The sequence below is a fragment of the Prunus persica genome, chromosome G7 (genome assembly GCF_000346465.2).
Source record: "Prunus persica cultivar Lovell chromosome G7, Prunus_persica_NCBIv2, whole genome shotgun sequence".
Taxonomy (NCBI): domain Eukaryota; kingdom Viridiplantae; phylum Streptophyta; class Magnoliopsida; order Rosales; family Rosaceae; genus Prunus; species Prunus persica.
The window spans coordinates 2,190,990-2,206,491 of record NC_034015.1 but is presented as its reverse complement, the minus strand read 5'-3'; the positions used below and the strand labels follow the sequence as shown (position 1 = coordinate 2,206,491).

Sequence of the window (15,502 nt, the reverse complement as noted above, 5' to 3'; positions counted from 1 at the left end):
TTGCCCCCTTTGGCATGATAGTATTACTATATACAGTACTCTTCTGGGCCACACGCCAATCAATATGCACAGGAGCCCTCTATTATACAATTGTATTTTGGTTCATTTCTTGCCATCATAATTTACAGGAAGACAAAGGCTTAATAGATTAAAAGAAACAAGAATGGGAAAAAGATAAAGTCCAAAACAAGATTGAGGTTTGGACAAAGTAAAGAAGGGGACAACTCATAATAAATTGGATAAATTATTATTGGCTAAAAGACAACATGGACATGATGTGTAGTGTACAAATCAAGGGTCCATGTTTGAATGTCATTTACTTCCTATCTTTTAAGGCTACGCCAAACTTTGACAGAGAAATATGAGTAATTGATACAGATGTCTCACGGACTGTGTCGGCTCGAGTACGGCTCGTTAAAGTAAAGTCTGGTATGGCACATTAAAAGTAAGGTCCAACACAATGCGGTCTGTTTTTTTAGGCAAGTTGGGACGAGGTAATTATGTCTAATGGATCCGGTCTTGATGACCCATTTAAAGCTTATTTATTAAATTATATTTATTTTAGAGAAAAATAATCATAATATTATTACATTTATATCTTAAATTCAAGTTTATTTGTTTTCTCTAATAATATGTATTAAAATTTAATATTTTCTTTGTATATAAAATAATGATTTTGTTTTTCAAGTTTCAATTTTTAAATATACAAATAATAATCTAGTTATTTTCTATTTAAATGTACTTTAAATAAAGTTATTGACGTCTTTTTTCAACAAATAATAAACCTTGTTTGTATAAACATCATTGTAAAAAGATTTAAATGAAGTTGTAAAAAAAATTATAAAAACAAAATGCAATACATAAGTCAAATTGGGCGTGGCCCCATCTCGGCCCATTTAGTGGCCCATATGAGCTAGGACTGTGAACTCAAGGCGGGATTGATGATTTTCATAAATAGGCAAGCCTTGTATGGCCCGTTTTGCACCCCTAGTAATTGAGATAAAGAGTAACAAGATTGTGAGAATGTAAAGGTAAAAAGTCCCACATTGGAAAGTTGAGAAACTTAACAAGGGTTTATAAGGAGTGGAGCTACTCCCCCCATTGCCAATTAGTTTGAGGGTGGAACCTCAACTTCCTTCATATATGACAAGTAAAGAGACTCACTTTCTTCTATATTTATCATAATTTTATTTAATGCAAATGGCTAGTAGTTAAAGTGTTTAACAGCATTTACCCAAAAATTTTGGATCATAAATTTGATCCCTCATTTTCTCAATATCAATTGTATAAAAGAACATAAGAATTTAATTAAAGTAAGGGTCTTGCAGCTTAAGTGGTTAAAAGCAGTTATTCCTACATCCAAGGTTATAGATTTGATTCTCCCCTCCCAAATATTCACTTGCATAAAAGAAAATAGAATTTAATTAAAATACCTAGCTGCATCGTCATTATTATTCATTTGGTGGAAGATGATACATTTCATGATCCCAGTTGAAGTCAATTCAAACTTGTCACTTTACCAAGCGATGTTGAATGGTTCTCCTCCACAACAAGAGCTTCATTTTGTCCAATTTTAGCGCATTATAGGTCCTACAAATGGCAACATGCCAAAACAATTTTAATCTATATATTGGGAATATGAGATGAGTGGACCGTATACTTTTTGTAGACCTTGACAAGCTTTAACACTAAAATATATAGCAATACGACATTTAGGGGGTGTATTTAATTTAGATTTTAAAAGATTTTAAAGAAGTTTAAAAGTTTAGGTGTATTCAATCATGATTTTATAAAAGTCTATTCAATTTAGACTTTTTAAACTCCATTCAAATTTAGATGTATTCAATCATGACTTTAAAAGAATTTATAAAAGTTTGGGTGTATTAAAAAATTCATTGATTTTAAAGGAAATACGAAAAGTGGTGGATTTCATTTGATAATAGACTATTTTTAGGCCATGACAAATCTTTGTTTCCCCCAGAGATTTTGATAGATATATTATTTTTATTCTCAGTATATATGATTTCACCACTTCTACTCCCACTATTTTATCATGACTATCACCATAGCTCTCTCTTAAAGTATCGTTCCATAACTTTCTATTAAAAAAAATATGAACTAATTAATAATCCAAATTGCCAACATTTATTCTAACTAACCAAAATATATAAGAATCTTCATTAATTAACAAACACAAAAATAATTCAATTTATTCAATTTATTCAATAAACAGCAACAACTAATAAATTAAACCAATTTATACAAGAATCTCCATTAATTAACAAACACACAAAAAAAAACAATATAATCAAAAATTTCTAATAAATGCAATCAACAACAACAACTAATCAAGAAGAATAAAAACGTACAAGAATATTTATTAATCAATTAAAGCATAATAAAGAGATTAGAAATTAGGATAACATACTTTCAATATGAGGGAAAATATAAAACCCATCATATTAGACATACAAACTAACATATTTTTATTAATTAAAAACTCTAATTCATTCAAACTAATCAACATATTAATCAATCTCATCAAAGAAAATCATAAAAAGATTGGGAATATGATAACATACTTTCAATTTTGAGAGCAAATTTCAAACCAAATTGAATTTGGGGTTTGTTGGCGCCGAAGGGAGATTCACATCGGGAGGCCGTCGGATTGGATTGGCTGAAGGTTGGGTCTAGGGGCTAGGTTGGGGTTGGGGATTTAGGGTTTGAATGAGAGCATTGAGTTAAAAACTCATCCCCCAAATCTGTTTTATTAGGCAGCAGAGCTGCTGCATAAGTTTTATTTTATTTTTTTAAAACAACTGAGCCAAAACGACGTCATTTTGGCTAGATTTTTTATAAATAAAAAAAATAACTCGTAAGTGGAACAATGTCGTTTTGACGTAGGGGGAAAAAAAGGCACTGGGCTGCTGAGTGCTGCGTGCCCGCGGCAAGCTACTTGCTGCCTGTGTGTGTTGTGGCTGCTTCCTCTTTAGGGCATTTCATCAAACACCTTCTGAGCAATTTTCAAGGGTCAAGTTCTTCAACTCCTATGGTTGATTCTGGGTTTGCAGGGGTCAATTGACCCCTCTTGCCCCGATGTGGATCCACCACTGTGGGAACTGGCAAGTAAAAACCTTAATCTTACTAAAACAATTAGCTCGAACTTGCTTGAAAATATAGTGTAACGACAATAAAAATGGACCAAGAACTTTTATTTTATGCAATTGACACTATTTTTTTCTTATTTGTCAATGACCCTTAAAATTACTTATGTGTTTTCTTTTGATTTTATAGGCGAAATGTCATACGCATCCAATAATAATTATTGTTATAATGAATAATTTTGGTGGATAAATTTATTTACTGTCACAATAATGCTAAATTAATTAGAGAATAAGTTTCTAGAAGCTGTTTAGGAATGACAATTCTCACTTCTAATTAGAGTATTGTGTTGGCCCGGTCTGGCTCGTTTAAAGTCGGCCCATTTAATAATGGGTCTTGTCGGGCCCGCTCATTTAGAAAAATCATCAATCCCGGCCCGAGCTCACGGGCTTTGCCAGTGCTCGTGCCTGGCCACTAAATAGGCCGATATGGGCTCATGCCAAATTTAACTTATGTATTGCATTGTTTTTGTAATTTTTTTTACATCATTTAAATCTTTTTACAATTATGTACTAATACAATTTATTATTTGTTAAAAAAAGAGGTCAATAACTTTATTTAAAGTATATTTATATAGGAAATGACTCGATTATTATTTGAGTTTTAAAATTTAAAACTTGAAAAACAAAATCATTATTTTATAAAGAAAATATTAAATTTTAATATATATTATTAGAAAAAAGAAATAGATTTGAATTTAAGATATAAATATAATAATATTATGCATTATTTTTCTCCAAAACAAGTATAATTTAATAAATAGGCTTTAAACGGACTAACCTGTTGGATTTCAAGCCGGCACAGTCCGCGATGGGTTACGGGCTGACCTAACCTATTAGACCTAATTATCTCATTCCAGCACGACCCAAAAATACGGACCGTGCCATACCAAACTTTACTTAAACAAACCATGCTCGTGTTGTACTCGGACTGACCCAATTCATTTGGCACCTCTTCTCCCAATATGTAAGGTTACACTTCTCTATGAATACTAATTTAGAGTCTATTAATCCACATGTTTCATGCGAGTGCTCGACAAGCAGTCTGTACAACAAGTAGAATTATTTGTGGCACAGACCACACCAAAGAGGATCTGGATTAAAATACAACACACATCTTAGTCGACCTTTGGACCCGTGCGATATTTGGAACGCTACTTATAGAAAGTCCGGTTTACCTGTTATCAAAGTTCCTGTGCCCCCCAGTTTCCCTGCTAATTTCGTGACATGTGGCAAGCCACTTAACACCACTTAACTCTGTTAACTCTTTTTACTTCTTTTTACTTTCTTTTTTTTTCTTTTTTTTTTTTTGCTTTTTCTCCCTGTTTTGCCCCTTTCTCTCTTCTTCCCCCTCTCCCCCTCCCGAGCTCTTCCAGCAATCTGAAATTCCTTGGAACTGTGAACGAAAAACAAACCCAAGAGATATAATTACAACTCATGCATGAAGAGAATGAATACCATAGTATAGCAATCACGAGGGTGGCCATAAGAGGGAACGTCCTCACGAGTATAGATCAGGCTATAAAGGCTCAAGATTTCAAGGGAGTGATTATCAAACAGGTAATTGCTGCAGTAGGGGAAATAATAGAAAGAGGGTCAGTTTTGCCCGAGTGTTATAGAGAATGGGGCATCGGTATATGTAATGGCCTCGAAACCGTCTATCCTTGGAGTCAATAGAAGCAGATTTGCAGGCATGATATACATATCATATTATTGCACCCTCCACAACCAATAGGACAAAATAAGAGCACGACATTGTTGCACCCTACATAACCAATTTAGATAACCCAACATCACCCAATCCAACCCATTTAATTAGTCCAAAATATAAACCTTTGTGAGTTTGTGGAGAGAGGAACTCAGAAAATAAAGTAGGGAAAAAGGGAGTGAAGGAGAAACTAAGAAAAGAAATAAAAAAAGGAGAGGAGAGAAAAAGAAAAACAAAGCAAAAGCAAAAAAAAAAAAAAAAAGAGAGAGAAAGAAAAAACATGGTGGTGGAGAACTGGAAAAGAGAACAAAAAAGGAAGCAGAGGAGGGGAGACGAAGGAGAGAGGGGGAGAGGGAACCAGAGAAGAGAGAAAGGGGCAGAACAGGAGAAAAAGCAAAAAAAAAAAAACAAACAATAAAAAGAAGCAAAAAGAGTTAACAGAGTTAAGTGGTGTTAAGTGGCTTGCCACATGTCACGAAACTAGCAGAAAAACAGGGGAACACAGAAACTTTGGTAACAGGTAAACCGGACTCACTTGTCTCTCCAACAGGTTGGCGAACTCACCGTGTCCATGGGCTCTCTATGGACCACATAAGTACTTTTAGACCACGTGAAGGAAATGGACGTCCAGTCCAAGTCGATGGATTAAAAGCTTTTGGACCATGTGTGGTGCTAAAAATCCTTTAACATGTCTTGGGTAGAGTCTATCATGCTTAACCATGATATTAGGAGAGCCGAGATTTGAACACAGGATATCGGATGCAGAGATAACTATTTTTGATCACTTGAACTACAAGTCCTTTATGATCTCACATGATACTTTATGATATTAGGAATTGTACATCTAATTTTTAGGCATATTTAAGCTAACTGTTAGGTAAGTCTATTCGTCTTAATTCTATAGATGTATTTTACCCTTAAATATTCAAGCCTCTAAACCCTCCCCTCTTGATAAATAACTATTTTACTTATCCATGGCCCTATACCAAGCTTGCGTTTAGCCTTCAACTTAGCTATTTTTAAGGTAGGATTGAGATACAATTCACAAATTTATTAGAGAATTCCTTTGTTACTTTGAACTATCCCCAATCCAATCAGCTTATGCGGGACCCATTCAATCTGTGTCTCATAGTTGACTAAAAACCATTTGGTGTGAACCAAATTTCTAACACCTTTTATATTGGGGAGTAGATGATGGTATTGAATAGGTCTTATGTATATATGCTTAATTGACAGTGTGATCGGTATGTTCTTATACACGGGTAGCGATTGTGCTAGGTTATGTGAACTAATTATTGGTTTAATGATATTTTTTTCTTTAATTCTTAAAGAGATTTCAAGTTCGAATTCATCTCCCGTTCATAAAAAGAAAAAGAAGAAAATTATAACAAAATGAAATAGTAACTCGACATCAAAACAACTAGACAAAAGGGTACTATTTAACTAAAATGTATGTATATTGATAATGGAAGTTACTATAAACTTGCGACAATGACCCATTTTGAATGAGACATGAAATTAAAATTCAAAAGACCAAGAGCATGGCCATCCTGAGAAACAGAAAACACAAGTAAATTGCCACAAGGCCAATCCCCATATAACGATCCAGCTTCATATCCTTCTTGGGCAAAATCACGAGGGCCCACAGCAAGCCACCCATCAAAAACGCTATCGTTTCATAGAGAGAATGGTCAATGGGAATGACATAGGAGGATGGATACTCGGACCAAGATGAGAAAACCAGTGAGATACCCACTCCCACCAATGTGTTAAACATGGGACCCGCATAACAGCCCGAAATAGCAATCTGGGCCCCATCTGGCCCACCATTCACTGCCATAGCAACATTAGCTATCAAATCATTAAGGGAGTTACCCCAGGCTAGGACAGTAAGTCCTAGAATTGAAGGGCTAATCCCCAATATATTCCCATATGATTCTAACAAACAGACCAATTCTTCAGCAATAATATAAGTCCAGGCTACACTCATAAAAAACCCACCAACAAGCCAAGGGAACAAGCATTTCTTTGGTGGGCCCCAAGTTTTTGTGCTCACATATGCAAGATTGCCCAAAACCAACCCAATCAGCCCTGCTGTCATGTATGTTACTAATTTACCTCTTGAGCTCAGATTCTCCCTCTGTGTGTTGCAAAGGGCAGCCAGCAAAACTGGTGCCAAAGTTACAGAAATAACTGCATATGGCTTTGACCATCTTTCTTCACTCACAACAGGTATGGTCAATCTTCTAGGCAAGTAGAGAGGTAACTCCAAGATATAAATCAATGTTCCCAAATAAGAAAACCCAGAATTTTGTTCTTGATGAACATCAAGACTGGCTTTCGAATTCGTGTCGAAAATAGGTTTATCCTCATCAACATAGCCTAGTAATGGTGTACTAGTACTATCTCCTAAGTCATCAAAGCTTTGTAGCACTGGTAAATTCTTTGAAGCAGCAAGAGATGTTGAAAACCTGTCCCCTAACAATTCTCTGTTTTTCCTTTTGTATAATTGAGTGGCTGAAACTGTGCCAACATAAACAAAGTAAATAGCAAGAAAAGAAATGGCACCCCACAAGTTGATCCTTCCAATAACAATGATTGCAAGAAGAGATGAGAGAGAGAATAAGAAGAAGATCACATCTCTAACAAAGCTGGCCTCATCAACTGCAATCTGTTGAGGGGTAATTAGTATGCTAATAACTCCTACCACAATGCTGGACACAAAGAAGGCACCCCCTAGCACACTGTTGAGGCCAACATCACCATCACCGGATCTCGTGAAAGAAACTATGCTCGAAAAGACATCGGAGGCCCCGTTTCCGAGGGAGAGGAGGGTGACTCCGGCTATGGTAGGAGAGAGCTTCAAGATTTTGGACAAGCTCTCTAAGGAGGAACAGAAATAATTAGCAGCTGTGTTTCCCAACAGATAGAATAAAACAAAAAGCCAAAGTAGAATTGCAGCATGGCCTAGAACTGGAAACTTGCCAAGATTGCAGTAAAATATTTGCAGATAATTGATGTACCCTTTAGGCCTGCAACCTGTTTGTGTTTTGACATACAAGCACTTGGTTTCATAATCTGTAAGTTCATGGAGATTTGTGCAGCCATCAACTAGTTTGATCTCACTGAGATTTGTATTATTGGATTGGCCCAGTAAGCCAGAACTGTGATGAGAGAGAGAATGGAGATGTGTTGTGAAGAGAGAGAGACACAAGAGGAAGAGAAAGGATATGTTGAGGATTAAAAGGGAGAGTTTCTTGGGTTGAAGTATGGAAGTTGAGCTTGCCATTCAAAACTTCCCACACAAGAGCTTGTAGAGGAAGTGTTGCTGAGGATGTAGATATTAATTGAAGTCCATTATTTTTAGAACTTCTGGAGAGGAATCTGTTATCTTTTGGAGAGGTAACGTGCGGTGTCATTATTTTCTTTTTCTTTTTTATTTATTTATAACAAACCTTTACCTATACCAGAAGAAATGACACATGATATATCAGTAACATGGGTTGGTTTAGTAAGAGGTACCTTCATTTTGTTAAAATCTCAAAGCCATAATGATATTTGGAATTCTGACACAGTTTACTTCCTCTGATATGAAATCCCAATTAAATCTCTTATGTACCCGAAATAAGTTCCAGAAAACGAAATTTCCTCGCAGCAAGAAAAAAAGGTGGAGAGAGGGTGAAAAACAAAATATCCACGTGCTACAACTAAAAGAATATGAGAACTGTTCAAACTGCGGGCAACTGAACATTTTTTGTTTTGTTTTTGAAATTGGGGTAACTTTTCAGCAAAATAAACCAGTTGATTTTTACCAACATTTTTGTGCCAAGAAAAACTATTTGCTCACAAAATCTGTCCCAAGCGTTTCTGTCCATAAAGCAACAAAAGCTAACATCTATTCTTAGTGATCACCATGGGAAGCTAAAGTTAGGCGTGGGATGGCCTTGGACCGTATGATAGATAGTTACATATACATGACTTCAAATCTCCAAGATTACCAGGTCAAAATAAATGGCAGCTTCATCATCTTGAATGCCAATGAAAGGAAATCCTAACCATGTGTGTTTCAATAGAACAGAAACCCTCAGTATGTCAACCTACTGGCCTATCCATAGAAGTCATTGCGTATCAACATTTTGCGTCCCGTTACTGGAAGCTGTTCATGAGGATACTTATGCCAGATTTGCTTGGGAGAATCATCTACAAAATCAAGCACTTGTCAATATTCATATTTCAGAAATCAGAAGTCAGAAAGAGCAGAGAGGATTGAAGAAAGAAGTCCTTACCCACGTCTGACACATCAGGCAGTTTGTCAAGTGCTTCAAGGATAGCTCTTTCATGCTCCTAAACCAAAACAAAATTTGGGTTTGTTTATAGTATTACTTTTTTTATAGGGTTTAAAAAATCATAGTTGAGTTCTTATTGGCCAGATAATTAAATTTGAACAAAATGGTACTATCTGCACTGCTGCAGGATGGGGTATAGAAATTACTTTAAGGATTAACTTTGCCTTCTCAACATGAAGTGGGACTAGGCTTTCTTGACAATCCAATAGCTTCTCAACCTGCCAAAAGCGAAACATGCAACATAAGCAAACACACGACAAGCAGCACTTTCTGGGTATACAACTAGGTTTCTATAATAATAGAATTTTCAATCATATGTTTTTATAAAAATAGAATTTTCAATCATGTCCTTTTTGTATCCCGAACTAACCACCTTTCAAGGGCGCAGGTGAGAACATCTTTATATGTTGAGCATACACAAAAGCATGCTGAAAGGATCAGTAACTACGGACAGAGTCCAGAACTACAAAAGACAGTCTCAAGAGTAGGAGATGTCACCTAAGGAAAAGACAAAAAATAAAACTTTTATTGATGTGATTCGTTATGTACAACAGAATTCTTAATGACCTAAGAATTCATATTTCTCAATATGATCGGCGTGGGTGTAAGAGTTTGAAAAGACAAACAAAAAATCAATTACCTCATACAGATAAAGCAGCAAAGAACCCTTCAGAACTAATTGTGTCAATGGAAATTATTCAGATGTCCAACTAAAATTTCTTTTGTTGGCAATTACATACTGATATTTTTAATAATTTATTCAAAGATCATATTTCTTTGGAAAAATATCTGCAAGGAGGAGATCGAGTTCTTTTGGAAAAGTCCATTGGGCATCATACATTGTTGTTCTACTTGAATCTGAGGCTGTTTGCTAATTGAGTCCTGAAGATTCTATCTGTACGTTGGTGGACTGATCCTGTTGTTGTTGTACTTGTATTTATGACATCTTAATAAAATTATTCTGTTTCTTTCTTTTAACAAAACTATAAACAGCTACAAACCCTATATCAAGGTTCATCCAATCATCCAATCAAAGTCTGCTAAAATGTTGGAAGAATCCCATTATAACATACAATTTTACTTTAGCCTGCTCACTAATCTCCATTAATTCCAACTCATGTTTTTAAAAAGGTAAAGATTTTTCGAACATGGCTTAGCCATATTTATAAAACTCCCATGACTTCACATAATTTGGGATCCAATGGTTACCAACATCAAGTACTGGAAACCATCAATACTTCATTTCATATATCTGCATCAAAAGTTGTATTTTAAATTTCCCCTCTAAAATCAGCACCCGAATCCAGTTTAAAAATAAATATCCAAGTTAACTCATGAAAACATTGCAAAAAACAAATAACTATGTAATGAAAAAATATGAACACAACTTTTGGCTCACCTCATAAAGGACTTTGTCTGTAGCACGTATCTTAATCAAATCAGAACTTTTGTTTAAATTGTCAGAGCCAATTGGGTGAAAGCCCATCTTCAATTGAGATTTTACCAGTCCAGTACTTCTGCTACCATATGGTGCCTGAGGGTTACGACCAATTATATGCATAGACTGTCTACCATTCCCAGATGAGAGCATTGCCAAGTCACCACTCCCTTGAGCCTTGCTAAGTTCTCCTTGGTACTGTATAAGTATTTTAAGAAACTTGAGTTCAAAGCATGTGATTTTAGTATAATCATTTAAAGGAAGTTATAGGAAACAAACATAAATCTGAAACTAAACAAATATAAACTGAACCTGTCCTTGGTACAGGATAAGTGAGGTTGGAGTAGGTCTTAGAATCAGCAACTCTAACATATAATTAATGTAATATTGTCCTGATTACATACTAGTTTGGTATAATCCAGTAGAACCAGAGGTTAACGTAGATTGTAGCTGAAGAAGTAAAGAAATAAATCTAAAACTCCTCAAAGATAAATGTAAGGACAGTATAGAAATCTCCCCAAAAGGACCGTGAATAATCAAGAGTGATAAGGAAAAGCTGTAAAAAAATTTGTTGTTAGGATGCGCGTTAGTAATGCATTGACCACTCAATGTACTACATCAAGTTAGATCTATGCCTTAAATCCACATAACCCACAAAAATGCATTTTGATTTTTAATTTTATAATTCCTTGAGCTTCTCTAAGCCAACATCATTATCCAATGACAGAAGCTTTAAGGCATCATTTATCTCGTTGTAAATCCACGGAACAACATTAACAAGTGGACACTGAATCAAACTCTACAGTTTTCTTTACCCATGCAAACACAAAAGACATCAAGAAAACCATTTATACAATTGTTATTGTCAACAAGAAAAGTAATTTAAAGGGAGAGGATCAAGTTGACAATAAAACTCGTCCATCTGACTTGCCAAAACAGTTAACAAATTTATAGCAACTTATAAGTTATAATACACCACTAGGGATATGAATACTCAAAGGTAAGCCCATTCACTACCTTCTAAAATGAAATGTCTGCCTTCTCTTGCAACCACAACTCCAACAAGAGAGACTATGGACTTATATGTTTGCTTCTAGCAGAATAGAGTGACTAGTGAGTGAGTGAGAGACATACAGAGAGAGAGAGAGATGCAAATTTCAAGACTAACACTAGATCAAGTAGCATCGTCACAGTTAAATAAATACATGCCTTCAAGTTCAAAAAAGGGCTGTTTCCTTGAGTCACAAAGTTTCTTCCAAGTTTCACTCTCATTCTACCAATGTCTTTGATTTGGGCATCCTGTGATATTTATTAAAGAGATTTCTGAGACCAAATATCCTTCCATAGGATGTAGAAAGAATGTACTATAAAATAAATGTAATGACAATAAACAATTTTCAGCTTGGAAATTTTCTACTTACTGGTGCAGCAGTAGCAGAAGGGATAACTTCTGCACAAGGCTGACTGCATGAGGAATATTTCTGAGACTTTGAAACAGGAGGATGTTGAGTCTCCACTTCTCTCTGTTGAGCATTGCTCACTAGTTTAGAAGGATATCTAGGAGCATCCTTACCATACTCTTGAGCACAATGGGCATCATTCCGCCATTCCCTGCATAAAATACACCAAAAAAGTGAAAAGAAAAAAACTGTATAAGATTTTCCACAGCCAAGTTATCACAACAATCACAAAAGATGCGTTATTGTATGACTCAACGGGAACAAATTATGAGGACCTTATCACTTTTATCGCCTCGTCTGACTTAATCTTCGTGAGCAGAACTCCATGTTCATCATCTGAAATATTAAGTTCCTTCCGCAGCTCAGTCATAAGTGCCTCTCGTCCCTATATAATAAAAGACCTTTTGGACATTGAGATAACACAAAAATGGATAGAAAACAATTCACAATAACACAAGGAAATAAAAATAATCTGTAGAGACAAATAGGAAGCAACATGATCATGAAATCTGTAAGTGCCAAAAAAGAGGTTAACTTTTAAAACTTTACCCAAGTTAGATTATTCGATTGAGCACTAAAAGCCCTCAACACAGCATGGTATGCCTTTGCTTCCATACGGTGAATCTGAAACTCTATATCCCAATCATCCCTTCCATGAGGCTTTGTTGCTGGAGACATCCTTTCAGATCCAATACCATGATTGTGTTTGTAATTTCCTGATTGAAAAATAAAATAAGACATTCAAAGAACAAAAAACAAAATTCTTTTATTACAGGGAGGTTTGAACCTAGGATCTCTACCCTCACCCCACATCCACCCCTTACCACTTCAGCTAAGGTTCGTGGGCCAACTAACAACTTCAACTCCACTTTTGCAATTGCTTCATTTATTTTCAATTCAGAAAAGAAATGGAAATTACATGAGAAAGCCTAGTAATAGATCAGGCTTAGTTGGCAAATGTTCTAGTTTAGTTTTCGTAGATACCAATGAAGCATATAAAGTAGAATATATAAACTGGAAGCATTTAAAGGTCAGAAAGGTTTCTAAAAGGGGCATCAATTGCATACATTCACTACAAAATATTAATTTACTTCAATCCAAAATTGCAAAGAGCAACCTGATTACAAAGACACAATGAATATCATAAACATTATGGAGAAAATAATATCAATCGTGTTCTAGATTTGCATTCAATCCCAAAAAGTTCTGGTTAAAATGGAAGAAGCACAGATTAACCATGATCAACCTAAACTTTCAGTAATTAGAGATATCAAACGTCCTTTAGACATAAAGCACCTTTTCTGCAGGGAAATCATATTCTAGTCTAACCAAGAAGGGACATCATATGCATCAAATGGTCGTAAACCAGATTCTTATGCCAATAGTCTTTTACTATATTATAGGTAAGAATGCCAAATCCTGCAGGAAACAGTCACTGCACAGAAAAAACCTATAGAACTAACCAGCTTACGATGCTCGTTGGAAGTGGTAAAGAAATCTTTTTTTGGTACGTAGTACAGAAAATAAAAAATCACATGCTCCTTATATATACCAAAAAGCCAAAACTGATCCATATTTGACAAAAATTGAACTCCTCCATGAAACCGAATTTGGTTAGAAATCCCATATAGGCCTAGTAGAAGGGCAACACATTATTTAACTGCCCATTTGTTTTAAACATATGCCCCTGAGCCACCATACAATTAAAAATGTATTCTTGCAGATGAAAGGTGGGACGGGGGTAAATTTCATCCAGCTCCAGGAGAGCTTCTTTCCATTTCAAGAAGTGCAACTACGTTTTAGCACAATATCAATTATGCTTATTTTTACATGTCCTATGACCCAATAAAAAATATCATAAACTAAGGAATTTCCCTACATGCCCTTGCCTATTTTTACATTCACTTTACCTTCATTTCTGTTGACCTAAAGATAATACTAGAAAGTCAGTCACATCCTTCTCTTTTTTTCCTCTTTTTTTCTTGGTGAATTATTAGTATTAAACCCACCAACTCATCCTACATCTCCATAGATATGAGGAGAGAAGATAGCATGTGACCCAAAGGCCACTAGCAAACTCTAAACTCTAAATTGCTCCCACTTCCCAATAGAATTTAATTTAACCTTTTTACAAGGAAGATCCTCTACTGATAAAATTTAATTTACCCATATCCAAGGAAATTCAAAGAAAATTAGTCTGAAATGTGGGTCATACCTGTTACCAAGATTCTAGGCAACCGACAAGTGTGTCTCCCATATACACATACACACATTAAATCAGTTTTTTTTATCACTTAACCTTTGTCAATGGCCAAAAGAAAAGGCTTTGAAATGCCCAAAAACTCTCTAACTAAAAGATTAGTATATTACTGCTCCATTTCTAGAAAAGTTCACATATTTTAAAGCCACCATTCTCTGAACTTTGTTTGGTAACTGGGAAAACAAAAGAAAAGAAGGCGAGCACAATGTGTAGAGTGTAGTAAAGAAGAGAAACATACCCATGTCGCTTGGTGGTGGTGTAAGAGGCTATAAGAGAAAACCCTATGGGCCGAGAACGAGAAGGGTTTCTTTCTTGACCAGACACGATCGCAATGAGAGGTGGGGTTTGCTGCCTACGGTTTACTCTGTTATGACCGTGGTCTGTGGCAAGTCCTCGTCTCTCTGTTTTTTATTTCACCTGAGGCCCTCATTTTTCTCATTTGTCTTTTTTTGGCTTTATATCCCTTGCTTTTTCTTCGCACGTGAATGAGATTCCATCCGCAGTTTGGTAGTGCCTTGTTTTGGTTTCAGTTCTTATTTTTGAAGCCTTGGGAATGATTCTGGATAATCATTTTTATTTTTAATTTTTTTAAATAAACAAAATTTTACTGCCAATAAGGGCAAGTCCAACCAAGAGCTGAGCCCAAAGCTGGGGGAAAAAAAAAAAAATTTCGTTCCAGCGATGAGCCCAATCCCGGGCTGGGAGTGGGTCCCACCAACTTGGGCCAGCCCAAATGCCAGTTTAGCCCGAGGCGAAATCCGCGGGTTGTGACGTCAGCGCAATGCACGCGCCAACGGTAAAAAAAATTTGAACCAGTGCACGCTGACGTCAGCGCGACGCCAGCTCCAACGGGAAGAAGCCACGTGTCGCACCCCCAGCGCTCTGATCAGCTTCTCCGAATCCAATCCAACGGCTGGCATTTTTTGGACAATAAAATTATGAAAAAAAATCGAATTTTTTTTAAAAAAATTCTAAAAAATTCTGATTTTTTTTTTATTTATTTATAAATACCTATCAATACCCTTCACTTTCAACACCAATCCTCATACATTTCATTATACTTCTACTATTATTCACTCTTTACTCAATATTTTTCTCTTTTTCGCCTTGTATTTTTATTTCATATTTT

General features: G+C 35.7%; 2 protein-coding genes across 4 annotated transcripts; both read right to left on the bottom strand.

The window, feature by feature from the left end:
• Window positions 6,291-8,474, bottom strand: LOC18771593 (cation/calcium exchanger 1). The gene has a single exon (XM_007204036.2). It carries the CDS (start codon window positions 8,156-8,158, stop codon window positions 6,395-6,397), a length of 1,764 nt encoding a protein of 587 aa, XP_007204098.1. The 5' UTR covers window positions 8,159-8,474; the 3' UTR covers window positions 6,291-6,394.
• Window positions 8,744-15,244, bottom strand: LOC18771124 (protein EMSY-LIKE 4). 3 transcript variants are annotated; one of them, XM_020567831.1, is made up of 9 exons: window positions 14,612-15,244; window positions 12,663-12,829; window positions 12,389-12,498; window positions 12,075-12,264; window positions 11,863-11,952; window positions 10,615-10,851; window positions 9,362-9,433; window positions 9,156-9,213; window positions 8,744-9,069 (listed from the first exon to the last, which is right to left on the bottom strand). In XM_020567831.1, the coding sequence occupies exons 1-9, from the start codon at window positions 14,613-14,615 to the stop codon at window positions 8,975-8,977; spliced, it is 1,023 nt and encodes a 340-aa protein (XP_020423420.1). In that variant the 5' UTR covers window positions 14,616-15,244; the 3' UTR covers window positions 8,744-8,974. The 3 variants fall into 3 exon arrangements, 2 of the variants coding, with proteins under 2 accessions (XP_020423420.1, XP_020423421.1); XM_020567832.1 differs by lacking the exon at window positions 14,612-15,244 and adding an exon at window positions 12,938-13,025; XR_002272447.1 differs by lacking the exons at window positions 8,744-9,069; window positions 9,156-9,213 and adding an exon at window positions 9,589-9,713 and having other exon boundaries at window positions 9,363-9,433.